Raw genomic sequence first — 26,878 nt, 5'->3', positions numbered from 1 at the left:
GAAGACAAATGTAAAGAAGGAACTTTATGAAGTTGAAAATAAGCAAAGTTGATCTAAGCCAGAAACTGAGGGATATGATGTTCATATCTGCTATTTATGGCACCTCATGCGCAGAATGTGTTCAAATGGTGAGTGCTACTGATGCAAAACTGACTACAGTGCTATAGCATGCATGTGTCTACAGTGCCAATGTGAGTAGAGCACTCAATGAAAGAGGAATTGAACGACATAGTTGCAAGCACTAGCAAGAGTAAAACTGGTGGAGCATGAGTTCCTTCTACTCATGAAGTCAGTGGAATTTTGATTAATCAAGCACCAGAGCGCCAGAGCTGAAATTTAAGTGAAGTTGTTCGAAGTTCATTAAAGCTGTATGGTGAATTTTTAAAAATAAATGTCCTCTCAGGTCAAACGTGAGCTTTTCATGATCTTTAATTCCTGTGTGGTGAGTGTAAGAACAAGAGGGAATCCAATAAGTAGAAAAGTTTTGGGAGCATTCCAAAAGGGAACAAATAACACTGAAATAACTGCACACGTTTCAGAGCAGACTGCTCAGACATCTAAGCAAGACACAAAAGAGGACTTCAGGCAATTACAGTTATGCACAGGATTTTTCACTATATCACAAGCAGAATCTGGTTTTAATGAGTTGTTGGCCAAGTCTGCAGCTTATGAAACATGGATGTGGCCTGGCCCGGAGCACTGCGAGGGAAACTGGAACCCTCTACTTGCTCCATGCAGAAGCTGTGGTGCCTTCTGGCCAAAACTGCAGTCGGAGCTCACAACCCCCAGGGCTGAGCAGGAAAAACCTCCAAGCAGATCCTCCTGCCACAACTCTGCTCTGGTTTGCCTCCATCCTCCCTGCTTCAGGGGAGCTGCCACTTAGTGGGTGGCAATCCCTCCCATCCTAACAGGTCCTTGCCCTTCCTAAACTGTGTAAGAAGCTCACATGGCTTCTGCCAGTGGGGACATTGAGCAGGAGAGATGCTCAGTGTTTACCCTTCAACAGATGCCTATTCTAACACTCAAAGGGGCTCTCACACTCTCTCATACCATCCCACAACCACCCCTGAAAGCTAACTCCAGGCTAAGCTAACTCGCAGTAACTTCAGGGTAAAGGTGGTAGGGGTGGAAAGCTTGGACTCAAATGGTACCTGTTCAACTTCAGCAAAGCAATGTCTGCTCCACTGGGTTCCTTTAATACTTTCTGAACACTTTGGATTTGCAGGGTTGGCTCTGCTGCATTGAGATTCTGTATCCCAAGAAACACCCTGTAGGAAGAAGGCTCTGTTGACCTGGAAGAAATGACAGCAGCAAGGTTATACATCCACATTTGTAATCAGGAACGTCACTCTTACAAAATTCAGTGATTTCCTTGGAGAACTGCAATTAACAAGATGGTCAGGCTGCTGCTTCTGACCACAGATGCCTGCATTTATTCTTAAGGATAAAGGAAGTGTGGCTTTTTTAACAGGGTTTGGGTTTTTTTGTGATGGTGAAAAATCCCATGGGCTGTAAATAATGTGGCACCTTCTTGCAGTATTCACAACTCCTAAAACCCTAAGCATCAGCTGCTAGCCACAGTTTTTTTCCAAGTGCAATTATCACTAGCACATCATTAGCACTCTTTTTGGCATGCTTTGGGGTTGGGGAGAGGGCAGAAGACAGGAGTAACCTCTGTTGTGCTTTGCTGCTGTTTGACTGAAACAGGAGCAGAAGATACAAATCAGCTTGCTGGCAAGACAGACAGAAAACAAGGAGTAACAAAAGGGCCTTGTGGGGTACATCTTGCTCCTCTGTTGATTTTCTCATACAACTTTAGGAAATGCCTGTCACGCATTCCAGCAGACACTCACTCTTGCAAGCACTGAGCTGCGGTAAGGACCCACTGTGGATGTATCAGAGTGCCAGCGCAATGGTGCACATTGGTACTAGAACAGAGAAGACAATCACATTAATTTAAGACTGCATGGTCAATTCTCCACCATCTATGCTGTGCATATCAGCAAACTAGCAATATGCTCTCTATTCAAACCTTTTACCAGTCACGGTTTGTCAGCGGCAAGAGAAATCAAATGCAGATTTTCAAAGGAGAAGCTTTATTTGCCCCAGAACATGAGAGACATGAAAAGAAATTTGACACACAGGCAAAAATTTTGCAAAAGGCCACTCTTGCTTTCAGGAATTTAGTAAAAATAATTATATTTCCTAACAATTTCACTTGTGATGTAATGGGTTTGTACTGATCAGCAACTAATAAAAGGATAGATCCTTCTGATTTGTGGGGTTGCTTTGGATGAGTTCTTTAAATAAACCTTACTATGAACTTTTAACTTTTCTTGGGATAATATTTATTATGGTGATTGTCAACAACGCTGTAGAAATTTTTGTTAGCCTTTTTGTAAGCACTTCTTCATCTCCTGCTCAGCTACTCTCACTGTGACTGTGAAAATGCTATTCATAATTGGTTTTTTATACTGAAATATGATGGGCTTCCTGTGGCTTCTAACACAACTGGACTGATCACAGCATCAATTTACATTTGAACTAGATTGGATACTGGGTGAGAAGGGATGATCAATATCCATTCATACACATTGCAGGTTGGTGTCTGTATTCCTGGGCTTAAATCCCTCACTGTAGAATGCAATTAACTGTCAATATCCTCAGTGGGAATGCTTTCTTCCTCATTTCAGTAAATAAAGGTGTACTTAATGTCTGCAGTTCAAGTTTGCCCTCTAGAGATTCAGGAGAAAGTGGGGAGTTTGGGGTTAATGATGCAATAAGTAGCCATCTGTGGACTTTAAGACTGAAAAAAAAAAAAAAAAGTTTCTTTTACATGCTAAGGCATTTTATATAGAAGCCAAGACCAGTCTCCAGAAGCATATGCATTCTTTCCTGTCAGTCTCTTTCTAATGCCTATTCCCTGTGAAGCATTGGTGCTCACAGATGGTGATACAGTCTGGAATACCAGTACCTCCTCCTGAGACTGACGTGCCAAGGCCAAGACCCTGGAGATGCGTCACACATGCTATATTGTTCACAGGCTCTCTCACTCCTCATTGGGACTTTTCCACAGTCGTGCTCAGAAGAAGCTACAGAATAAAAAAAGCTACAATGAAGAATTTTAAAGCAGTTCTGTAATGCCATCCACAGTGGAATCGGATGAAAAGAGAAAGGAATAAGACTTTTTTTTTTTATCTTCCTTAGGTTTTCACTCTTTATATTGGTTAGTAGAAACTAAAGGGAAAGAAACAATCAGAACCTTTAGACTCCATTACATGACCTTGAGCATTTAAACCTGGGGCTAATATATCATATTTGACATAGCAAAATATTAATTTACCTGGAAAAAAATTGTCAGCCTTGTCACGTATTTGGATGTGGTCAGATAACATAAGTAAAACTACAATGAACAACTCCCTCCCCCAAAGAAAATCTCTAGGGAAGTTGAAGGGAAAAGAGAGCTAAAGAGAGCAGAAAAGTTTATTGCCCAGACCAATTCAAAATAATAACAATTTCTAAATTCTTCAAAACATTACAGTTTACACCTTGGTTGAGTTCAAACCAATTCCTAGATTATAAATAAAACTGAGTCACCATCTCCTTGTAATAAAATATTTCAATTTTGTCCTCACACTGCTCACTCTACTTTCTTGTTAATCCAAATCTCTCTTTTTTAACTTTTTTAAATGGATTGATTTTTGTGTAAGGACCCAAGTAACCCTTTCCAGAGCTGCGTATGGTACTATGGATGCTAAATTTATTCGTTCCAGTATGAGACAAGTGATAAAGAAATCAAAGGCAAGACTGTAAGATTCCCTTATACTTGAATTTAAAAATCTAGTATTCAAAGGCTGTTTTGAAAAGAGATCAAATCTCAAAGTGAAGCTCCACCACATCAATTCCAGGGAGCATGTTTTTACAGCTGTGATATGTGTTGTTTGTATACCATTCCTTATTCTTTTTGCCTGTGAAGCTCTTAGGTCTGGTTGGCAAAATTAGTGTGTAAAATCATAATGCATTGCTGCACAGAGGAACAGATTAGATGGCCAGCATGAAGAATATCACATACCACTGAGGGAGTGACCACATTTCACTGTTTTGTATTGCTACATTGTCCAACAGAGCAGGGACCTGGCCTCTAGATGCTACTGTAGTAAAAATAATACATGAGATGAAGAAGAAATAGACTTTCCATATCCCTGTCAGATATATTTAAAAAAAAAAAAAATCTGTCAAAAGCAAGGAGGGGTAGAGCAAAGCAAATGAGATGACTGGCAGGTATGCCAAGCAGCACTCCCAGTACATTACAGCTGTTATTGACACCCACTGCCAGGGCACCACAGAACAGAAAATCTCTTTCACTGCTGAATTTTTCAGCAAACACTACACCTGCTCAGTGTACTGATTACTATCACAAAACTGACAAAAAGAATCAAGGAAATCTGCATAAAATATCCAGGACCAAATTCACTTCCTGCCCTAAAAGAAAGGCAAAATATCTAGAGATGGATTATTTCAGCATCCAGATCAGAATAAAAATTAAGTCAGCAGAGGATAAAAAAGGTTTCAAAGGATGTCATTTCTGGTGCTGCCAACTAACAGGAAAACTGTACGAGCAGGTTCAAGGCATTAGTTCTGCCACAGAGCACATGGAAAGAGTAGCATGTACATCAAGGAAATCCTCTCCTGTTTTGAGGAGCCCAGGGAAGGAATACCCCTCTTCATGGTTTCACTGGATATTTCAAACTCACCTAGCAACTGAGTGCTTAGCTTCACTGCCGAGGTAAAGAGCACACAGATTGTTATCTATGAAATCTTACTGATGACTCTTAGCACCAGGTTATCTAAACTTTGGCTGACTGTTACAGGTGCCCGATTGTGTGAACTTCCACACAGACCTAAATTCAGCTCTAAAGCTATTGCCTAGTGAAGTTTTTTATGGTTGGATTGAAAACATTTTGTAGCTATCATAACAAGTTGTAGAAAGGGAGGACAGAAAAGTCTTTAAGGGTAATTACAGCAGCGTGGGATTTCACAGTACTCCCATTTTTTTTCTGGGTCTGTTGTGAAGCACCAAACACCATTTACATCTCCATCAGGATTCCTGCAATACTGTAATAATTACAAAAACAGAGAATGAAGAGTCCAAATGTTAGCCACAGAATGAAGAAGTGCATGTTTTTTTAAAAGTTCTAAACTAAAACTTTGAATTATTTCCCCCAAGTACTTTTCCACTGGATGTTAAATGCTTTCCATTTCCTCTGATCACAAAATTCTTTCTTTCCTGTATCTCAAAAACATTAGGTGAAATTAGAAAAATATGACAAAATTGTTATTATTTTCTTCATCCACCAAGAGTCACCCTAGATCTAGTGCTTTCTAAGGCCTCATGAGATGTAAAGTTTGGCATAGGATGACTAAGTGCTTTGCACTAAAACATTTATTGTTGGCCTAATCCTTCTTCCCCTAAAGTCAGGGAGAGCAAGTTAAGTCAGCTCCAAGAACTTGCCAGAACCATGCTTAGTCTACGACAAACAGCAAAGGGCATCACTTTGGGGGTTGCATAAACCAGGGAAGCCCTGTATGATTTCTTTTGTGCTGCTTGCCTGTCAGCATCAACCCCATGGTGTATGTCTTCACTTGAAGTGCCAACAGCCCAGGTAATGTAAAATGCATCCTTCCCTCTTTAACACTTTTATAGGGCTGGGCTATCAACGTGACCACTTCCAGATACACTTAACCTGGTCTATAAAGACTGAACATGAAGTGTTTACTGAGGGGTTGTGGAGAATGGAGGCAATGTTCAATGACACCAATGGCATTAGCAGCTATTTACATTTTTATCCAGGCCTGCTCTTGGATGAGTCACAGGAGTGAAATATTTGTGGCTATGAGGTTTCTGAGAACTCCACTCTTGACAAGTCCTGCCCCTTGCAGTTTTTGCTACTGTGCCACGATAGTCTTTACCATTACCATTAATGCAGTCTGTGAAAAAAGAGAAAAAGGAAATTATTGTTAGCTGCTGAATCTTTATGTGGTGGTGGTAAGCAGAAACCAGGCAGATTAAATACCTTTAGGACTTGCACACTAACTAGTGTCTGCAGCAGAAAGAAAGACAAAAGTGTACCCTGTGATGTGGTCTCTTAGTTTGTCAAGAAGGATGTCTTCCTGGATGTACAGAGTAACTGAATAGGAAAAAAAATTCAAGGAACTTGAGGCTGAACATTTTCTGCAACATATTGCAAATATCTGAAAAGATTCCAAGGTTCTTGCTAAGTTGCTATCAGTAAGCACCTTCCATGAGAAGCATATTTCAGAGTTAGCAGTCCATTAGACTGAAAGAGAATTTTTGCTTCCAAGGACATTGCTTCAGGTACTTTCTTCTGCTGCACATAAGAGTATAGAGCTCCATTTAGGAACCTATCTTTTATCCAACCCTGCCACCTTCCTTTGCAAAGTACATAATCTGTGGAAAGCTCTACTATACATTCAGAAAAGTCATACCATTTTGACCAACTTGGAATACTAATTAAGGAAGAGACAAAGCAGGATAGAGCAAAAACTTGTTTCTCTTGGAGCATACATTTTGCCAAACTTGGTTGCCTATGAACAATACAAGCAGCTAAGGTCAACCTCCTGAAGACATGAAGCACAGCACAAGCAAAATTCCCATAACAACGACATTCACTGGGATGACAGTTCAATAGCACACAGCTCCACAAACACTAGGAATTTTGTCTATTTTCCTCTTCTTCCTCTAATTGAAAAAGATATCCTACAGAATGTACAGTAAAATGATATAGGCTACAGCATATGCACTGACTGAAGAGTACCTGCTGCAAAATTCAACAGTACCGATCTGATAGGTGGAGGAGCGATGTGACCGTTATGTTGCAGCCCAACTCAAGAACAATTTTGATAGATTACTTTACCCACAGAATCTACAGGAGGTGACACTTAGAGTCAGCTGTTACCAGATGTGGTGGGTGTAGTAAGACCAACGTTTTGTGCCGTTGTTGCAGGGGGGTCATTTGGTACGGTCTCTTGTGTATGATCATCACACCTCTTGAGACTGCAGTACTCCCATGTCATGCTGGGGTCAGTGGTGAAACACCACGGGCTGTTATCACCATCTGGGTTTCTGCAATAGTTGTCCCTCAAATCCCTGCAAAAATAAGTACAATAGTCACACTGCATAAGACTGAAAGTAATCATAGGAATATCTTGCCAAAAAGATGTGGATGTGTACTATGTAGAGATAAATACATTTATTAATTTCTTACTTATTGCCAGATATCCTATCACCAGGGAACACATTTATGGCTGTGATATGAATGGAGAGTTATATTTCATGTGTACATCAGAGTCATAAATATATTTATGCATAAGGAAATGTAATTCAACCACTGGCTTAAATTCTGTCAATGTGCCGAGTAGCTAAATAAATGCCTGATATACCAATAATTTAATTTCTAAATACATATGTATAAGCATACACAACTGTGTGAACGTGTGAATTGGTAATAAACATGCAGGCGGGCAAATTATGCCTTACCAAAATTCTTATTTTTAAATGTCAAACAGTTCTTCCTAATATTCAGAAGAATGGCAAATAAATACTCAAGCAAATGATCCCCTTCCCCCCCAAAAAAAAATAAAACCCCATTTCCACTGAATTCAGTGGGAGCATTCCTATGCCTATGCTTGCTGGAGCAGGGGGAAGTAGAACTTTTCTCTTCAATAATTTGCAGAGTTGTAATATTTCCCCATCCTGAATCACAGTACAGTCACAGAATAAAAAAAAACAAACTGAAACGCTTTTTTATAAAGATGCCAGAACACATTAATTCCATATTTTCATAGCTTGATTTCAATTTTTTTAAATGTTTGTGAAAAACACCCTACCCTCTGAGGATGTTCCAATTCAACACATCGGTATTTTTGATGCCAAAATATGACTGAAAATTAAAAAAAAAATACTTAGGGTGACATGATAAAAAAGGCAAAAAAATAGAATAGTATCAACCTTCCTGCTTACACTTGTCATCCACTAAGCAATGATGGATTTCCTAGCAATTGTTATCTTGTTACTTTCCTACGCTTATTAAGAACTGGCACATTAGTAATTATGATTAGCTCTCTAAGTCATCACTTGTCCAGTTTTGTTAGTGTGAAGAAGACAAATCAAGGGGGAAAATTCAGCATATGCAATTCTGGGTGTTCAATTCCAGCTACAAAGAACACGTAAATGGTAGTTGTAATCATAATATATATGTTTGTGTGTTTCGCAGCATAAATGCTGTGTTGTCCCCAGATGAAATAAGCAGAAACAGCACCACAAAAGTTGTACATTTATAAACAAAATGCATATTTCAGCAAATGCCCAGACTCTGGATACAAGTCACCCAGTGTTGGTTACAGAAGCTCAGATTTAAGAGTAAAGGGACACAGCTGTATTTTACTCAGAATTTAAATAATAAGAAAACACAGTTTTTAAAAATGAGACTAACAGAAAATGTTTCCACGTCTTGGAAAAATTCTCTTTGATAGATACATTCCCTGCCAGTGTTTTAAAGCATAATACAAAAAGATATGCAAAGATAATACAATCAATAATGGTCAATGTCAGATAAAGCAAGAAAAGGTGAGATAAACATACGCGTTTGGGAACCTGTCCGGGGTTTTTTCATGCCTGTGTGGGAACATGGAGTTCCAGGCCTGGCATTTCTTTCCTGATGCAGTGATGGAAGTTGTGCCACGATAACTCTCGCCTTTGCCTCGATAGCACTCCTCTAATGGGGGAACCTGCACAGGCACATCTGCAGCAAACAACAGAAACCAGTCTTTTGCATCACAATTTTATGTTCTTACTGAGTAGGCACAAAAAAGCGTTAAACACACAGGATTACAAAAATTAATGACTCATTTACGCAGAGAGTGTCCAGTGAGAGCATCACAGCCAGCGGAAAGGGCATTTGCAAAGATATTTAGAAAACTTTCACAGATTACCCTCGCATATCAGATGCAGTTTAGTGGAAGGTTCACCCCTGTTTTGTTTTGGTATATGTGAACATGTGTGAAATAAAGATCAGAAAGTTCACATGAGAAATTCCCAAAGATTAGATGATAGTGATTTTGCCCCTGATATATTTCTAAAATGGACATTATGTTAAACTTTAATCTCTCTATTATCCTTTTGATTGCACTAAGACTTTCTTGTTAATTTTTGTACTTAAATGAATGGATGTTTCAGGTGAGATTTTTATTACTTTGGAAGATCCTGTCCTCTCTTTTGTGGCTACTTTCCAAAAATGGGACTTCCGTTTATAAGCACTTTTTCATCTCTTTAAACCTGTTTTTCATTTTTCAGTTAAGTTGCTAAAAATGACCTTTCCCACCTTCGGGGGAAAAAAAAGGAATATAAAAAAATAAGCCTTTTTCACCCTGTGATTCTTCTGTTGGGTCAGCTGATGATGTACATTCATCACTGCTCTGCCTTAACCATTGAAAGTCCAATATTTGCCAGGTTTTGTAACACGCCAAGCAGAAAAACTGCATTAATAACAGTGACAAAGTGATTGAAAAAAGATTTAACACATTTACAATGAGAAACAATAGGTCTCTCACTGTTTTAAAGTCCTTATTTCAAGTACTCTCCACTACTCTTACCAGCAATCTCTTGTTCTGTCCCATCACAGCGGGGAATTGTACAATATTCCCACCGAACGCTGCTGTTGGTGGTGTAGCACCAAGGCCTCTTCTCTCCATCAGGGTTTCTGCAATAGTTTTCCTCTAAGCCCCTGAAACAGAAACACTGGCTTTAAACTACTCACAGAAATCAAGAAGAGTTGTGTGCGAGACTATTTGCAACTACTGCATGAAGAACTCAATTCAGTGGTTACATTTATTCTTCTTGGAGGCAAATTACCTCAGGCACTGCTATTTTGGGACTAATCAACAGCCTTCGAATTTACAGTCTAAATGCTGATGATATATGAAGAACTTTTCCAGTGCTTACACTTTCTGCTCTTGTTTTTGATGCCAGTAAAAGCTGACTTCAAAACACAAGCCGTTGGCGTACCTGACCATTGGGGTAAGAACCAGGCAAGGCTGAGCGTCACAGACTGATCCTGGAAGCGTGTGCACATGAGCACCAGTGCACGCTGCTCTCTGCCCTGTGATGATGCACAGGGTTTCAGACACCCAGGAAAACTTGCAGGATCCATTTCACAACCCAGAAGATCAAAATACCAGAGCTAAATGCCTGGGCAGTCCCAGCTACCCTTGCCCATCGACAACGCTCCTCAAGCCCAGCTCCTCCCACCTTGGAGCATGAGGATGTATTGGAGCACTTGGACCTTGGAGCATTGCTCTTCGGAAAAGTAACGCATTGAAAGTGTGCCAAGACACACCCAGGGGATTTTTAACAAAAAAGTAGTAAATAATTATAACTCTGCAGTGGGATGTGGAGGAGACAGATGCAACAAGTACCTGAGAATGAAGTAGCTGGGAAAATATGCAATGCTGAAAAAAATGAAGAGCAAGATCTGAAGAGAAGTAATAAGAGTTGACAAAAGGCAAAAAAACAGCTGATCAACATCGCTGCAGAAAACCTGTGCTATTCTTGCCTCTGCATCTGGATGTATAAGGAATAACCATGTTTGGCTTTTGTTACAGTGATGAGACTCAGCATACTTGCAGGGGTATCTGTCAGGAATCCAGCCATGTCTGTGAGGAAACTGTGTGCTCCAGTGTTGGCAGGCATTTCCTGACTCGGTGATGGCTATCCTGCCTCGATAGTCTTCTCCTTTCCCTGAAAGACACTGGGAGCCCAGGCCAGAGACTGGCGGGTGTGTAGCTGACAGGCAGTTTGCACTAAGGAAATAATAAACAACACTTGAAACAACTCAATTAAAGGCTACTTTTTAATATTCTTCTTCAGAGTATCAGTCTAAACACCAAAGAGTTGCTCAGTTTCAATGAACAGGCCCATCATGCTATTTTTTCTGTTTATGCTGCATTCTTTCTTTGCAGTTAAAAAAAAAAAAAAAAAAAGGAAAATAAAATAAAAAAAACCAACAACACAGCTAGACAGTGCTTTCAAATATATTAAACCCCCCTCTGTTTTCTGTAATGTCAAACATACATTTTTTTTGTTTCAGCAGAGGTGACATTGGTTGAAAGCCACAGCAAAACCAAAGTGTGCATTTTCACAAGCAGTGGGGCTGCCGGACAGATGTCCTGCATCTGCCCCTTTACAGCAGTCAGTAAATAACTTTGCTGGGTCGAGCCAGACTTTGTGCCTGCTGTCCCCTGAGAGCAGAGCTGGAAAGGCAGTAAGTAGTCCCGTACAGTCTTGTAAAAACAAGTGGGACAAAGGGAGCACATTAACAGAATACACATGGGTAGGGTGGGAGGGCAGAAAAGATAAGGATGAGGGCTAAGAAGAAACTGAGAGAAAGCAAAACAGCCTTCAGAGCTGAGCCTCTGGGGTCAGAGAATTGGGAAAGTGGGGCAGAAGGAGAAGTGAAAGAAAGTGAATTGGTCTGGCATGTGGGGAACAGCAAAGAACGTGAGTAATGATCAGCGGCACAGAAACTGCAGAGGGCAGAGAGAAAATCCGAATCTACAGTGCATACTTATTATAGATACTTTGTATATGGAGTTTCCTGAGGAGACAAGTATAACTCTAAGAGGTTGGTCTGTTCCTTAAACTTCCTTTAAGTTTTAAGCACAAAATGGAGATACTAATGTAACTTTCACAATTTGCTTTATCATACAAAAGTCTATAAATAGTCATTCTTCCATCTCTAATTGAGCATGTTGAGGTGAACTACGGTCTAGCAAACACATGCTGCTGCTTAGAGCACTGACAAGTGCAGACGCATAAGAAAGCAAGCTCTAGAGATAACAACACATTTTTTTTTTTTTCTCAAAGTGCAGTCCAGTTCTACAAGCAGCAATGCTAACCTTGTTATTCAGTGCTTCGGAAATGTCCAGATTTAGTGCTCTCAGCTTCATGGGTTAAGCTCGCTCACTGATAAGTCAGGTTTTTCTCCTGAGACCTGAACTTGTTTGTCAGGATTCATGCCTTGCTAAGAAAAAGGCAGTGCTGGCTGTGCTGGGCAGACCCAGGTAAAATATCACAGTATGGACACAGGTGCTTTAGGTGTTTTCCCTGAGTTAGCAGGTCAGCTGAAAATTGCCACCTGATGAATACCCTGAGACAAATTAGGGTTTCCGTAACATCTCTGGCATTATTGCATTTTGTGACACCTGCATCCTCAGTGACCTTACATAATTTTATGCAACAGAAATTTCGTGAGTGATTCTTCTCGTTAATCTGCACTTTCCCTGGTTCACAAGGATTGCCTCAGGATACTCAGAACCATGATTTCTTGTCTTTCCCCTCCCTGCATCATTTTAATGAGAAGAACTACTCTATGGAGTGATCTCAGGAAATCAGACTCACTGCAACGAGGAATGTTGCAATATTCCCAGCGTTTAGTAGGGCTGGTAGTGAAACACCAGGGCCGAAGTTCACCGTCAGGGTTACGGCAATAATTCATCTTCAGATCCTTCTCTGGAAAGCTGCACGTTGAAAATGAAAGAGAAGCTTGTGAGTCAGCTATGGCGGGCTGTAGCAACCAGCCTGTCTGCAGGCAGGGTCTCCCAGACACTGCAGGAATGAATTCAGTGCTGAGTGTGACTCACTGTTTCAGGGTAAATCCATGCATATGAGGCTCTTGGGCATCCCAGTGCTGGCACTCAAGCCCAGACTCTGTTCTGGAAACTTCTCCATGGTAGTCTTCGCCATTACACCGCATGCACTCCGCTGTAGGGCCTAGGCAGAATGAAAACAAAGCAAGGTTCGCACCAGCCTGCGAATTCTGATCATGATCTATTCATGGAAGACTACACAGAAAGGAAAAGAGGGTTTCGCTCCAGCTAATGATGAAAGGATCCAGAAGACCATGCATTACGGCCTAGCCAAATGAATACAGCTTTAGGGATACCTGTCATTTGGAAGGAGGACTTTGTCACTTATCTGTATGTACTGATAGTAATGGGAGTTCTGTATGCAACACAGCATTTGGGTAAATCTTTACTCTTGTTAAAATTAAATAAATTGCTAGGGGTAGGAGCTAGACAATATAGGCAAATGATTAAAAAATGTCAGTTCCTCCACATTTACAAAATTACTTTGACAACTGGTGCCAACTAGGAAAACAACCTTTGTGTTGAGAACTTCTTAAGTTTCAGCTCGATCTAAATTCACATTTGAAACCAATCTGCAAAAACAAAGCAAGAACAAATAGCAGGAACAATATTACCTACTCGAACACTACTTCTCTGAAAAATAAATGTACCTTCTCCAGTGTGCGTGACCTGGACCTCACACTCTGGGATGTTACAATAATCAAATCTGGTAGCAGGATCTGTTGTGTAACACCAGGGTCCACTTTCATCCTCATCAGGATTTCTGCAGTAGTTTTCATCCAACCCAGCATTGGGGTGTCTTTCAGGTGTATAACTGTAATAGTATTAAAATTCTATTTTAATTCTGGTAATTTAATGGACCAGAAGGGAAATGTCCAACTTGCTCAGCTATCTGTGGGCTCTATTCATTCACAGTAAAAATGAGAGAAACAGATTCCTCATGGTAATTTGTAACTGAAATCTGAAAATCATTCCGTAACTACCATTACTAGTAGCTTTCTCCCTAGATCCCAGTTGCCAACGGTGAGTGAGCTTACAACCTGTAAGGACTAGGACAGTCTCAAAGTACAATTATTGTTTTTAATACTTGCATCCAGATGATCTAGTCAACTCAGTATGACCTGTAGGTCTGTCGTGTTTTTCTTAATGCAGCTACTTTAAAACTGGAGTATTTCTACAGATTATTCACCAAACACAACTGGATCTTAATTTGCAGAGATTTTGAAGCAAGTGACCATAGGCTTCTTCCTGTAGCAATCCTCCCAGAGAAGACTAAATAGCTTTTAAACAAAATCTAAACAAGCACATCCAAGTTTCCTTAGAATAACAACAAAAGATAATTTTTAAAACAATCTCCAACATAGATCAGAGAGAAAATAGGCCCTCTGCTTCCACGCTTGCTTCAGTGAGCCCAGCGGCAGCCCTGAGAAACGTCTGCCTGGGCAGGTTCCTTGGGCAACAGATACTCTGCCAGATGTTTCTTCTTGACTCTCTGGATGGCAGGCAGGGGGTCATAGAGCTGGACAGATATCATTGTTGGTTTTTTTCACACCTCATTCAGAAGAGAGAAATTATGGTCCCACTATCACCAATAGCAGAATTTTCACCATGTGTTGATAGAAAGAGCATTTCGTCTTCTTAAGAGGCCCAGCATTTAGACACAACTTCTCTAGCTGACAATGCACCCTTTCCTTACCCTGACCATTGCAGTTCTCTGCCAGTAGAGTCAAAAGTAACAAGACAGATGAAGATAAAATTGTCTTTAAAAATCACCTGGCTTTGATAACATGCACTATAAAGTTGTTTATACACATGAAGTTGGGGAAGCTTGGAATAGATTCAGAACAACATGAAGATAAATATAAAAAAGGCCGTACTTTGGGTTGTGAGGTGTTTTGTCTGCCCACTTCTGGCATGGAATACCCCTCTGAGTCTTGGCTTCCGTTCCTCTGTAGTCCTTCCCAATCCCTCTTTTACATTGTAGAAGGTAAACTGAAATGGAAATGGCTTTGTTAATTCAATGGTGTTACAACATTGCATTTCTTGAAACTGAGAATCTGCAGATATAACTCTGAAGTTCATTAGTTCATGATGAACCACATTTTGCCCATGTTTTGAACCTCTTGTGCATGCAAACACAGATGTGATTTCACAAGGTATTTTAAAACAAATTAGTTACCAAATACAAGAATACTGCAGAGGAATATCCCTGAAGCATTTTTATAAAGCTAATAAAATCTAGTTAAGAAAACAGGTATAACAAGTTACAATTGTTTTTGGCATGTATAAAATGCGTGCTCATACTATCATACTACTGGGATAAAAAGAAAGATCCTTCACCAGCAGCTGGAGATTCTTTGAAATGCATTGTTCATAATTACATCCGCACTGTGGGTGTCATGCAACTATGCCTTCAAGCCAGAAAATTTTTTAGTTATCAAAATATGTTTGCCACAAAAGGGGCCCCCAAAACTTTGATTCCTCTTGCCCTCAGACTCCCAGGCACTTTCTACGGGGATTCCACGGCAGTGAGAATGCAAAGCCTATTGATGGTGATTTTTTGGCAACAGGCATTGAAAAATCCCCAGTTATTGGGGCAATTGACCTTGATTTCCCCTTCCAGCAATTTGCTTGCACAAGAAGGATCCCCTTAAACACCAAAATAAAAAATGGAAATGTTAGAGCAAGAACAGGAGACCAATTTGATAGGAAAAACTGAGCCTTGTTTGGACACCTTGCAATAGTTACTGCTGTCACAGTGTGTGGCCTGAACTACAAATGTGTGTGCTGCATGTCTTACCAAAAGCTGCCTCCTGGTTGTCAGGGTACTACTACTGGAGTGCCCAAAATCTTGTTGCTGCCGCTTCAACATTGATACTTCAGTAGCAGGTCCCAACATGACCATCTCTGGTCAATAACCTTGCCAGTGGACTTTCTGATGTTGCCAGGTTCCTCATAAATTATTTTACTCTGCCTAAATAAAAAAGCTGGACACATCTGACACCTGGGGTGAGGGGTTGGGAGGCTCTGTACAGCTGGGTCAGGAATGAAGACAAGAAGTAACTTCCCAGTTCCAATGGCACATGAAGAGCACCATGGATTTAGGCCTAGGTATTTGATCCCTCTTAAGCAGCACTTTTAGTAACACGGTTTCTTTGTGTTTGACCCCCAAAGTGTCTTTTACTTTTCTGATCTGTACAGGAGTTTGCTGTGCTGGCCTCTAACCCCTGGTAGTCTGTGTTCATCAAAAGAGGGATGGGATCAGAAGCCAAACTATGTCAAGACAAAACTAAGATTTGACTGGGGAAACTGCTTTGTAAAGGACACATCCCTAATCAAGTTCTTAAGAAATGTTTCAGTGACTAAGTGCCAAAACTTTGATTATTTCCCCTACAAGAGGATAAGAATCCCAGATGGCCACGGAGCCATGCTGCTGAGAGGCCAATTAGAACCAAAGGAAAAGGTACTTTCGGAGGTGTGGGTGAGAAGAAATCTCACTCAACCTAATGTAGTGAGCATAGCCCACAAAAGCTATGTATCTGGGCCTTGTGGATTATTCTTACTATTGACAAGGAGGTTGTAATCAAAAGAAGATTCCTCATACAGGATTTTGCCATTAATATAAGGAAAGTAAAACTGTAACTGCCAGACATATGTTCATGGAGTTGCCTTTGTAGCTATGGACAATCCAGAGTATGATCTGCATACAGATCCCAAAGTGTCTGTGGTGGGGTAGAATGTGAGTGCATAACATTGGATGGCACAGCACAGTCGGACAAACTCCTGTAGTCACAGCGGGATGAACCTTTTTGTTTTAAAGTGGATGTTTTATACAGATATTTTGAATCCAGTCCCAAGGAAAATAAGCTCTGTCAAAGACTGATGCCAGAGTAGCTGTTGTGAACTCCAAGGTCTGAGTCAGGCATAGGTGAACACAAACCCAAGGGAGTGGCAGTGTCACAAAATGTTCTGGAGATTGCTTTCTCCAAGCAGAACATATTCCATCATATCTCAGCAGAAAGGAGATTGACAGCAGTTGTTTCCTGGCGCTGAGGAGTCACGGTGGGGACAGAGAACTTTTCTGAGGCTTAAGGAAACTAAATGTCTTTATTTGCAAGTTCAAGTTCAGGCTGGGTTATGCTGGCTGTGGTAATTAGGTTGCTTCTAGGAAGATGAGTCTCACTTTTACAATGCACTTTAAAAGCCTTTTGAGAAATATCTCTGGTTTGAGGTGAATTGGGGCCATTACAGGTACAAAATGCTGCCATTAGGATAATCTGGAGACTTCACAAAGATGTTGGCAGTGGTAGCTGTGAGTTTCAGCATTTTTTTAGGCAGTCTTGTATTCCTGCTAGTGAAAAATAGAAGGAAGATGACTCTACATCCTCTGTTTGGAAAAAAAGGCACTGTAAAACTGTCCCCTGAAAAAAACAAAGGAACTAGTTCTCTGGCTGCTGGAGCTAAAAGCATCTGTTGCTGAAGCAGACCCTCATGAAGACATGTCCCTAAGAAGGCAGAGGTAGTACGTTGCATGGCACCAGGATAGGAGCTGAATGCTATGGAAGGCCTCCATTTTGGGGGGACCCCCTGCCACGGCTGCTGGAGCTAAAAGCACCTGTTGCTGAAGCAGACCCTCATGAAGACATATCCCTAAGAAGGCACAGGTAGTATGTTGCATGGCACCAGGATAGGAGATGAATGCTATAGCCAAGGGAGGCAGCCTGTCCCCCAGGTGTCAATGGTGGGTGTCCTAGAGTGCAGAACACAGCAGGAGACAAAAATGATGCAGGCAGTCCCCAAATTGCTGCAGATCATAAGAATGCTGGATGATGAACAAATGATGCCTGACAACTCAGTGGATGAAAATGAAGTGTCTGTGAGGCAGATGTTTTTTCCCCTGCTAGTATCTAGCTGCCTTAAGGCTCGGGTATATGGGTTGGGTTGTTTCAAAGAACCACCACCACCAGCGCAAGGATCAAATAGTGAAAGAGAAAACAGATGAAGAGATTTGGTATCTGTGACCTACTTTCCAAGCTGTGGCAGTGTCTGACTGCAGCTTTCAGTGACATTGGTAGATGCTAAATACGAACGAGACTTGATTTCTGCTCAGTCTGCAGTGGGAGCCGAAAAAAGCCAACCTCTACTTTAAAATGGTCAGAAAAGGTGTCTCCCAGTCACATCAAAGGACTGGTAACTGCACAAGGGCTGCAGATGAATGCATCTGCTCTGACAGCCCACACAGTGATGGCAGGAAAGGCAAGAGACGTGGCTGCCTGCTGTGCCTAGGTGGGACACATGGTTTGACCCTGTAGAAGGACAGCAGGTAACCATGTCTCTATCCTGCGCTTGACACCCGGGCAAGGGCCTCCATTTTGGGGGGACCCCACCCCCTGCCATGACAGGCATCTACAGGTTGATGGGCTGGTTCCTCAGTGTGAGGAATCAGGCAGAGTGTTTCCTCCTGCAGTAGACTCATGCGGTGACATTTCCTTCAGTCCTAGTCATGACTAGGAAAGAAAAGCTCTGAATCCAAAAGGATGAGGAGAGAGGGGAGCAGACCCATATCTCACCCTACAGTTTCAGTTAAGTCTACACAGTAAACAAGACAAATACATCCTGACGCATGAAGGGGTGCCAAGCTAGGCCTTTTTTCTGCAGGAACCGGTGGCTCCAGTGGGGAGCAGCAGAGCCGAAGGCTCTGACTAAATTTCTAGATTACATGTGTTCAGGAAGGCCACTGGGATGAACATTGAGGCTGGAGGCACCAGATCTCTCTTCCAGGAAATAGCTTTGAAGGAGGCGGACAAGAAAGAGAAGCCAAGCAGGGCTCCCTCCTTTTCCTGAGACGTCAAGGCTCTGGCGGGGGGGGACAACATGACTGAAGTAGAGCTGAAGTCTTTTGAACAAAACAGCTATAACAGCGGTTTTGCCTTTTCAAACAGGAAGGAATCTGACCATAATAACACTCAAGAATCAAGCAGTACACTTCAAATTCTAGCTTCTAAAGCTTTAGTAATCCATCTGAGCTAAACATAAACTGCAAGTTATGGAATCATAGAATGGTTAGAGTTGGAAAGTTCAGGAAAACTGGTGAGAAAATCCACTCATCATTAGCATAGAAAGAAGACACCAAGGAACACATATTGCACCACAAGAACAAAATGTTACTGGCTGATAATCAGCTAGAGGTTAAACTAGTACTTACTGAAGATAGCTGTTACAAACCGAGTTGCACCCACTGCCATGAACCTGGCAACCCATTATCCAGTCTAATAACAGAAGAATTAAGATGCCGTTGTTTAAACATTAACGTTCCAGCTTTTTGTTATGTTTTGGCCATATCTCCAGCAGATGTTAATGAATTCATCAGAATTGTATCAGTTTGTACTCGCTGGGAATTTGGACATAACTGCTTTCTCTTAAAAACTTGATAAGGCAAAGGGGACCTGCACCATGATTATTCATGCAGTTTCAATTTTCTGTATACCTTTCAAATGTTTCAGAATTTTATAGACACTGAAAATAATTATCTTTTCAAACAGACCAAAGTGTTCTTACAAGAAATGTTCACTATTCATCTTATATATAAGTTAGTAATAAGAGCTTTCTTTTTCCCAGAAGACTCATTGAAGTTAGTGTTTGTGACTCCTTTATCTAGGTTCCCATAAAAGTTAGAAAGATAGTATAGTTAAATAAATATTTATTTTTCCAGCTATATAGTATCTATTCAAAACTTAGAAAAGCATTGATTAATTAATTCCAAGAATAATCTTAAATCCAAACCATTTATCTGAGCCTGGCATACAACAAGAATTAAGCATAAACAAGACAGTTTACAAAATGTGAACATTTGATTATATTAAAAAAACCCACACAACACAACTATAAGTCAATACAGTATTTCAGTCAAATAATTCTTGACTGAATTATTACACAGAAAATTAGATAAGTGTGTGCACAGAAGTAGGTAATCCTGTAGTCTTGAATATTTATATGTTGAAGTACTCCATTATCTCCATGAAGCAGAGGACTGCAAATACTTAAAGGGCAGAGAAATGCATGACTTTTGCTTTGGAGTATGTTTATTCTGCCTGGTCCCAATAATACGTGAGTAAAGCAGTGAAGTATAAGTTCAAAAATAAGGAGCCTTGATGCTATATGTGAAATTCTCTGGCAGTTTCAGCCTAGTTCATAATGGGTGCCGGCCCACCTCACTGAGACTGTCACCACCTGCAATGGTTTGCTCCAGCACTGTGGCAGAGAATGCAAGGATACAGTTAAAACAGGCTTAACATGTAAAAGTGTACCGTCTTACTACATACATACTTTTCTTCTCATAAAGAACTGCATCCGTGCCATTGAATGTCACTGTCATTTGGGCATTTTCAGCCAATGTTAAACACTGTAGCTTTTTCCTGGTGAATAAGAAGGCCCTGTTGAAATTGAGAAGGAAGTAATATTGACACAGAAAGCAATATTTTTAATTCAATTCAAATTATTCACATCATCATTATTTTTCTATAAGCTATTAAGTTACTAGCACTGTCTTATATCTGTTTATATCTTTCAGATACTACAGTCAGTATTTGAGACGCTGAGTAAGAAACTGATGTTTTCTACTGCTCTGAAGTGGCTGACTTTGTCAGGACATATGACTAAGTGAATAAGTTACTGTGCGGGAAGCTAGTTACTGCATTGGCAAAACGTTATCAACAGCATCCTAGCTGCTCAGGTTAGTACCTTTCCCTAAAATGAATTACAAACATCTCATCCTTCTTTTGTGAAACGAGGCAGCATCCAGCTAAAGGGGTGTAAGCAGCTCTCCACGTAATTTTGGGGTAAGAGCAGGAACTTGAGCATTTACTATAGAGTGAGTAATACATTGTAAATCCACCTTTTACTTGACCTTGTGGTAATTTAGGGTGGAGATAAGCCACAAGCTAAAAGCACAGGCATGGGCAACGCTGCTGTAGGCAGAGCTGCAGCAGCATGAGGGTGTTGGTTCTGAGCAACAGTAGGAAAATATCATTGATATGCAGACACCCACAATGACGTAGTTTTAAGAGTCAACAGAAATTACCTGCAATTAAAATTTCTTTCTGCTTCACATTTCTCTGCACATTCTTTTTCATTATTTGTTGTGTAAAACTGTTTATTTCGAGTAAGTATCCAAACACCATCTGTTCTTAAATAGTCGTCCAGTATATCTCCTTTCACTGCAAGGGAAGGAAAGGAATCGGACATTAAAAATGAGGATGCTGCAGTTAAGAAAATCTGTAACTTTCAGTCCCATTTTTCTTGTAGCATTGACAGGTGAAGGCACCATTTGTTTTGAGTAATTCTGGGTAAAACATGATAAACTCTGAGGAAATGTCTGTCTCCTGACATAATCACAGCTGTATGACTGGAACACATCATAGGAAAAAACAGAAGAGAGATGTAGCGAAGCAGCTCTGAACAGATTTATGTATGGGTTTGAAGCTGTGAAACCAGAGTGAGAGGGACCCGAGAGACAGACCAAATGATGTCAAAAAAACCCATCAGTCAGAGAAAGATAAAGCAAAGTGATACCAATATTAAAGTTTTGGAGAAGCATGAATTGGGAGGATGTGAGATTATGACCTCCCATGTGGATGGTGTAGTCACTACAGTTTTACTGGTCACTGAATAGTTTTTTGTCCTAAGATATCATGCCCTGGAGCAAGAAACCTCAATCATAAACGACTTTTACATAAGATGTCTTTTACAATGGCCACAATTATTTTTGTTCTAATGGGTTAAACAGACTTACTAATGAATCTGTCGAGCTGCATCTCTGCTGCAACAAATTAACCCAATTATATTAGTAAAACTATTAGTAAATCAATTAGTATGATTATATGTGATGTCTACATGTGCATAAGATATATACGATGTACCTGCTAATGCATTTAAAGCTTAGCTCCACAATGTTGTTGCTCACAATGGAGTTTGCAATCTAACTGATTTTTTCCTTTTATGTCTATAAAGAATCTATGTTTCTGTTCCTAATTTCTACAAAAGTTTATTTCTGTATCCAGCATCAGGTTGCAATGTTACAGAAGTGATATGGTTGAATTATTTCACTTTTCAAGCTAGATTATTATTGACAGACACAGGGAATTCATAATCTTGTACAACATTCTCACAGGTAATGCTGTGAATCTTTCTTTTATGCAAACACCGATATTTAGGCTCAATTCACTGCAACATCACTCCAGTGTAATTAGTTCCCCTGACATACATGTCATCCATCATCTACCTCCACATGACACATATTCATATAAAATAATAGGTATGTGGGCCACTGATGAAAGTAAGATGATTAATTGCCTGAGGGCAATCTTCTGTGACTGCAGAAATGGCCTAATGCTATAAAATCAAACTGTCTTAAGATATCCCTGACACGGAGGCCTCCCCTATCTAATCCTACTGTAGGACTCCACATAGCAGGACTCCACATAGTAGGACTATGTGGAGCACCAACAACCTACCAATTCCTCCTGATGGACTCAGCAAATAAGTGTTTCCTCTCCTTACCTTTTTCCCAAGCTAACTGAAGCCACTGTTCCAGAATTGCAGGGGACCAGAATAGGAAAATATTACTTTCCAAACTTTATTGGCTCACCTTAAAACTGTATCTTTGTCCAAAGAGCTCTACTTTGGATACTATTCCTTTTCAGTCACCATAAAAAGAGACTTATTTCAGCTGGTTTAAGAATGAACACACAAGATTTTGGATGACATGCAGAAGCTATAGGGCAGCCTGGATTGGCAGAAGCTTAGTTAACAGAAAAGAAAATGTTAGTTGCCTGAAAAACACTGCAAAGTGTAAACTTAGAAAGGAATACAATAAATTTTAAAATGCAGCAGGGAATGTATTACTTTGGCTAAAGTCCAAGTCTTTATAAACCCAGACATGACACATGATAATTGAACAGAATATTCAAATAAATGTGAGCAAACCAATTTCTTCTTTTACATATGTATCTTTCCAGACTTCACCAGTACTAATCCAGAAGACATAAAAAATAGTTTTAAGGCAGCTTTGTGGACCATCACTTTGAAGAAAGTGAGTTAGAGCTGATAACAATAAGCAAATAGAAACAATTTTATCATCTGTCTTTTATAACGCAGCACAATCATACAACGATAGGTCCCTCTTATTCTGTCATATTAAATGTCTGAGCTATTACAAAATCATACAAGCTGTACTGATATGTTTTTAACAGCACTTTTAAAAAGTCATTTAAGGGACATAAAATGATATGCAATGTTAAAGTACTAGAGAATATGGTATCTGATTAAAATCTGATTGAAATATATACTACATTTGGACTATTTATCTACAGAATTTGTAGATAAGATTGAAATTCATATAATACCTTCATGGGAACACGTATCTCCTTTTAGAGTTGTAAAAAAGAATTCCAGATATATTCCTTGAAAAGTTGATCTAGGTTACTAAAGATTAAATTTCTACCTACTGCCCCCAGAAAAAACAAGAGAGAACATTTTCTTTTGTTTGACAACAGAAAATGTGAAATTGCTGGAATATAAAGAAGCTCTTTATTTTTTTTTGTTTTGTTTTAAATATTTCATTTAAAAACTTTAAAACTCCTGTCATAAAGGATGAAAATCAGGATCACTCTGCTTAGCAATGCTTGGCAGTAAAAACAGCTTTGATCCAAAGCCTGCTGAAGCCAGAGATAGCCATCTCACTGATTGCTACAGGTTTTGTAGGCGGCTTTGAGGCTGCTTTCCAAGGGTCCCCCCATTTCTGGCCATGGGGCATGTTTGCAGGGAGACATTTGTTCCCCATGCAGACAGCAAGGCTGTTGCTCTTCCAGTGTCTCTAACAAACACAACACTGGAGCAACCACAGCTCTCGCTTTGACGGACAGCAACTCTCACTGGCCAGCAAGCCCCAAATCCATCATCGTCCAGGTTAAGGGGTGACAGAGATTTGGGGACCTACCTTCACCAAATGGAGCTTGCAGGCATTTGGCCCCCGTCTCACCTAAACAAGCAGAAGGCAAAGGACTCTTACCTGAGCTGAGCAAGAAAAGAAAGAGAAAGGCAGCTTTGCTAATCCTCATTTTGGCCCAGCTGGCAGGTTCTGGAAGTTGTGTGTGTCAGTGCACAAAGTTTTATTGACTCGCACCGGAATGAGGCGGCATCAAACAAACAAGGCAGGTGGGTTAAGTTAATCATTCCCCCATGCTGTGACCCCCTTTGCCGTGGTGTGGCCATTCAAACAACCTTGAATTGGATGGATTACCAAATCAGACTCAACCATTTGTTCTGGATGCTGGGAAATGTGAAGGCACTCTCTTGTTTTGTGGGGCATGTTTTTGTTCTCAGATTTCTTGGCCTCACTTTGCTAAGATAAAGATAGGGATCATGGTGGTGGAAAATATGGGAACCCAGGCACAATCTAATTCTACACCATCCTGTGTATTCAGCTTTAGGTCCCAACAGTATTTTCAGTCACAGACTTGCACTGCTTAGGTTGGAACTGCTTTTGATTTATGCTTTTGTGTAAGCCAGTCCCCAAAACCGGACCCTGATAATGTTAACTCTGTATCAGAATTGCTTTAAACAATCACCAGTGTCCTTCCTGGGGGAAAGAAATTTCCCCCCCTCAGCTGTTTCCCATTTCTGGGTTGTTTTTTGTAGTTCATGACTTGGGAGGCAGTGTTCATTTTAGTTCAGTGTATAATGTGTCTTTGCCCTCCAGGCAAAGCTCCTGATATCTCAGGTCTGCCCAGACCTCAGGATGCACACAGTGTGCCCCACGCATTTCAGCAACACCACCTCCATCACCCCCATGGGGCTCAGCTGAGGCAAGCCACGTATTCCCAGCCAGAGTGCCCTCCGCAGCTTCAACAGGTTTCCCTGGCAAGTGGGTATAGCCTTCAGCTGGTGTTGGTGGGCCAGAGGAGAATGACAGTTAGGAGCAAGCTAGGAATCCCACATATTCCCTTCTGTGCTGGGAGGATGATGGTTCTGGAAGGGCCACGTGCAGCAGCCACATACCTGTGAGCACTGATGACCAGATGAGTCACCTGGGGTAAAAGCTGTGGTCAGAAGTTACATACTTCCAGGGCACAGGTGGGAAATGCACCCTGGGCTGGTGGGGAGGCAGTGGGGAAGTGGCCTTTCTGCCTCAGCTCTGCAGAGAGTTCTCAGTAGGGAGCCAGTGTGTAGCCTGTAATCAGGACAGGCAGAATTGACACCAGTAGGAAAACAGTTGGTTGGTCTTGGTAAGTGTTTTGTGGTCAGTTGTATCCATGTACCATCACATCCACAGCTCATCCACATCCCTACCTCCACAGTCACTTTTTGAGCATATCATTCAACCTCCACCACAGCTGGCAGAGGGATGGAACTCCAATGTTCCTATAAGGCTTCAGAAAATCAGTGCTTGGATAAAGAAGAGAAACCAAAATTTGTTTTCTGTAAGGACACTCATGGTGAAAGCAAACACCATTCATTTCTGCTTGGTCAGTCAGCAGGTCTGTACCTTCCAACCAGCATGTCAGCACATACATAGATGAATCCCAGGAACATCCACCTCATATATATGGACATGGAAGGAGGCAGTCTGTCCTAATGGAAGCCAGGACTACCTCCCAGAGAAATGATGGAGACATGAATGGGAAGAAGCAGCATTAGAGGACCATTTGGGAGTGAGGAGGGCATGGAGAGCCTGAAGAGTTACCATTTTGATTTAGGAGAGAGGTGGGGTCAACAAGAGATGTGGGCCAGGGGGGAGCATGACAAGCAGGGACACAAACCATGTGGACCCAAGCCTTGCTGCTTCTGCCACTGACAGCATCATTTGCTCTGCTCTCAGACAGCAAATGCCATAGACTATAGATGCAAAAGTCTGAAGCCACTTTAGATCTGCTAGTAAATAACATGGAAAAGTCTCTTCACTTGGATCTAATTTAAATGTTTAACCAATCAAAGGCAGAGAGAAATTATGCCCTTTTTCTATTAGAAACAATGGAAGCCACATCTTTGCTCATGAAAACTATGCTGTAATCCTACCCGATTTTGTTTGGGATTTTCTGGAGAACGTGCTGTCCTGGTAATGTCCAGAAGGGTGCAGCAGATGATACTTTTTTGACAAAGTGGATGACATTAAATCCCCAGCATAAGCAAAGGTGTCAGTAAGGACTCATGGTACATTGGCAGGCGATATTTGGCTATAAGCTTGAAAAAATCCTGAGGGATTTATTATTTCACTGCTCATATCACAGCACTACCTTATAAGGAAATTTGTCTTATGCAAATATACTTTTCTTTTCTTTCTCAGTTACCTCTTTTCTTTCCCACTGCAATACCAGAGGCTTAAAGTTGGTTGGTTTGAACATATGTAACATTAATAGGTTCAAAAGCTTTATTTTCTCAAAGTGATAGTCCATGTAGGAAAGACAGCATGCAAGCATGAAATACAGAGAAAAAATAGAATGAGAAAGAGCAAGGGGAAAAAAAGCCAAATATAACATTATCACTGTAAGACACTGAAAAAAAAAAATAAAGGTTATGACATAGTGAAAAATAGAGGCACCCATCTGGAACAGAAAAAAAAAAAAACAAATTTTGTGAGAGCATAGCGCAGATTTCATCTAAATTAGAACAATGAGAAGAAACAACTCCCTTGAAAAGGAAAATAAATATAGATAAAATAAATAGGTTAGTTGTGAGCTCAAACTAATGTTCAGAAAATAATTTGGAAAAATATAACTATAGAGCTGCACAGTAATGAAAACAAAAAAGAATTTGAATGTCAAGTGTCAAATTATAAAATACTTTCATTAGGCTTCCAGCCTGGAGAAAGAGAGAGATTCGTACATGCTTATTCTAGACCTTCACTGGGGAACATCATGCAGTTCTGCTGCACTGGCTTGGAGTGTGTACTTTCTTTAAGTGATGAGCAGGAGACTTGTCAGTTAATCAAGGAGATATTTCCAGCCACAGATTCAGTAAATTCTGTCAGGAGAATATAAATATTTCTGCTGACTTCAGAGGGCTTTTAGACACACCTTGTATAATTTTTAATTCTTAAAATCAAGTTAAAGACTCTCAGGATGAAAACAAATCTAGGAATAGAAAAGAAAACTAATGC

At 40.6% G+C, this 26,878-nt stretch overlaps 1 protein-coding gene across 1 annotated transcript in view; it reads right to left on the bottom strand.

The window, feature by feature from the left end:
* Positions 1-23,840, bottom strand: part of LOC104295733 (plasminogen-like) — a 29,337-nt gene extending 5,497 nt beyond the window's left edge. Inside the window, exons 1-16 of the mRNA XM_009895512.1 lie at positions 23,792-23,840; positions 20,804-20,939; positions 20,050-20,156; positions 14,601-14,715; positions 13,374-13,537; positions 12,718-12,847; positions 12,476-12,594; positions 10,699-10,861; positions 9,673-9,803; positions 8,663-8,822; positions 6,978-7,168; positions 5,840-5,988; positions 5,022-5,115; positions 2,975-3,092; positions 1,854-1,928; positions 1,152-1,292 (exon numbers count right to left, since the gene is read on the bottom strand). Coding sequence (XP_009893814.1) covers positions 1,152-1,292; positions 1,854-1,928; positions 2,975-3,092; positions 5,022-5,115; positions 5,840-5,988; positions 6,978-7,168; positions 8,663-8,822; positions 9,673-9,803; positions 10,699-10,861; positions 12,476-12,594; positions 12,718-12,847; positions 13,374-13,537; positions 14,601-14,715; positions 20,050-20,156; positions 20,804-20,939; positions 23,792-23,840 — 2,042 coding nt within the window. The remainder of the gene's footprint in view (positions 1-1,151; positions 1,293-1,853; positions 1,929-2,974; positions 3,093-5,021; positions 5,116-5,839; positions 5,989-6,977; positions 7,169-8,662; positions 8,823-9,672; positions 9,804-10,698; positions 10,862-12,475; positions 12,595-12,717; positions 12,848-13,373; positions 13,538-14,600; positions 14,716-20,049; positions 20,157-20,803; positions 20,940-23,791) is intronic.
* Positions 23,841-26,878: the final 3,038 nt, after the last annotated feature.

This window comes from Charadrius vociferus, unplaced genomic scaffold (assembly GCF_000708025.1).
Source record: "Charadrius vociferus isolate BGI_N301 unplaced genomic scaffold, ASM70802v2 scaffold142, whole genome shotgun sequence".
Lineage (NCBI taxonomy): Eukaryota > Metazoa > Chordata > Aves > Charadriiformes > Charadriidae > Charadrius > Charadrius vociferus.
Note: the sequence above shows the minus strand (reverse complement) of the source record. Positions and strands in the feature narration are given on the sequence as shown.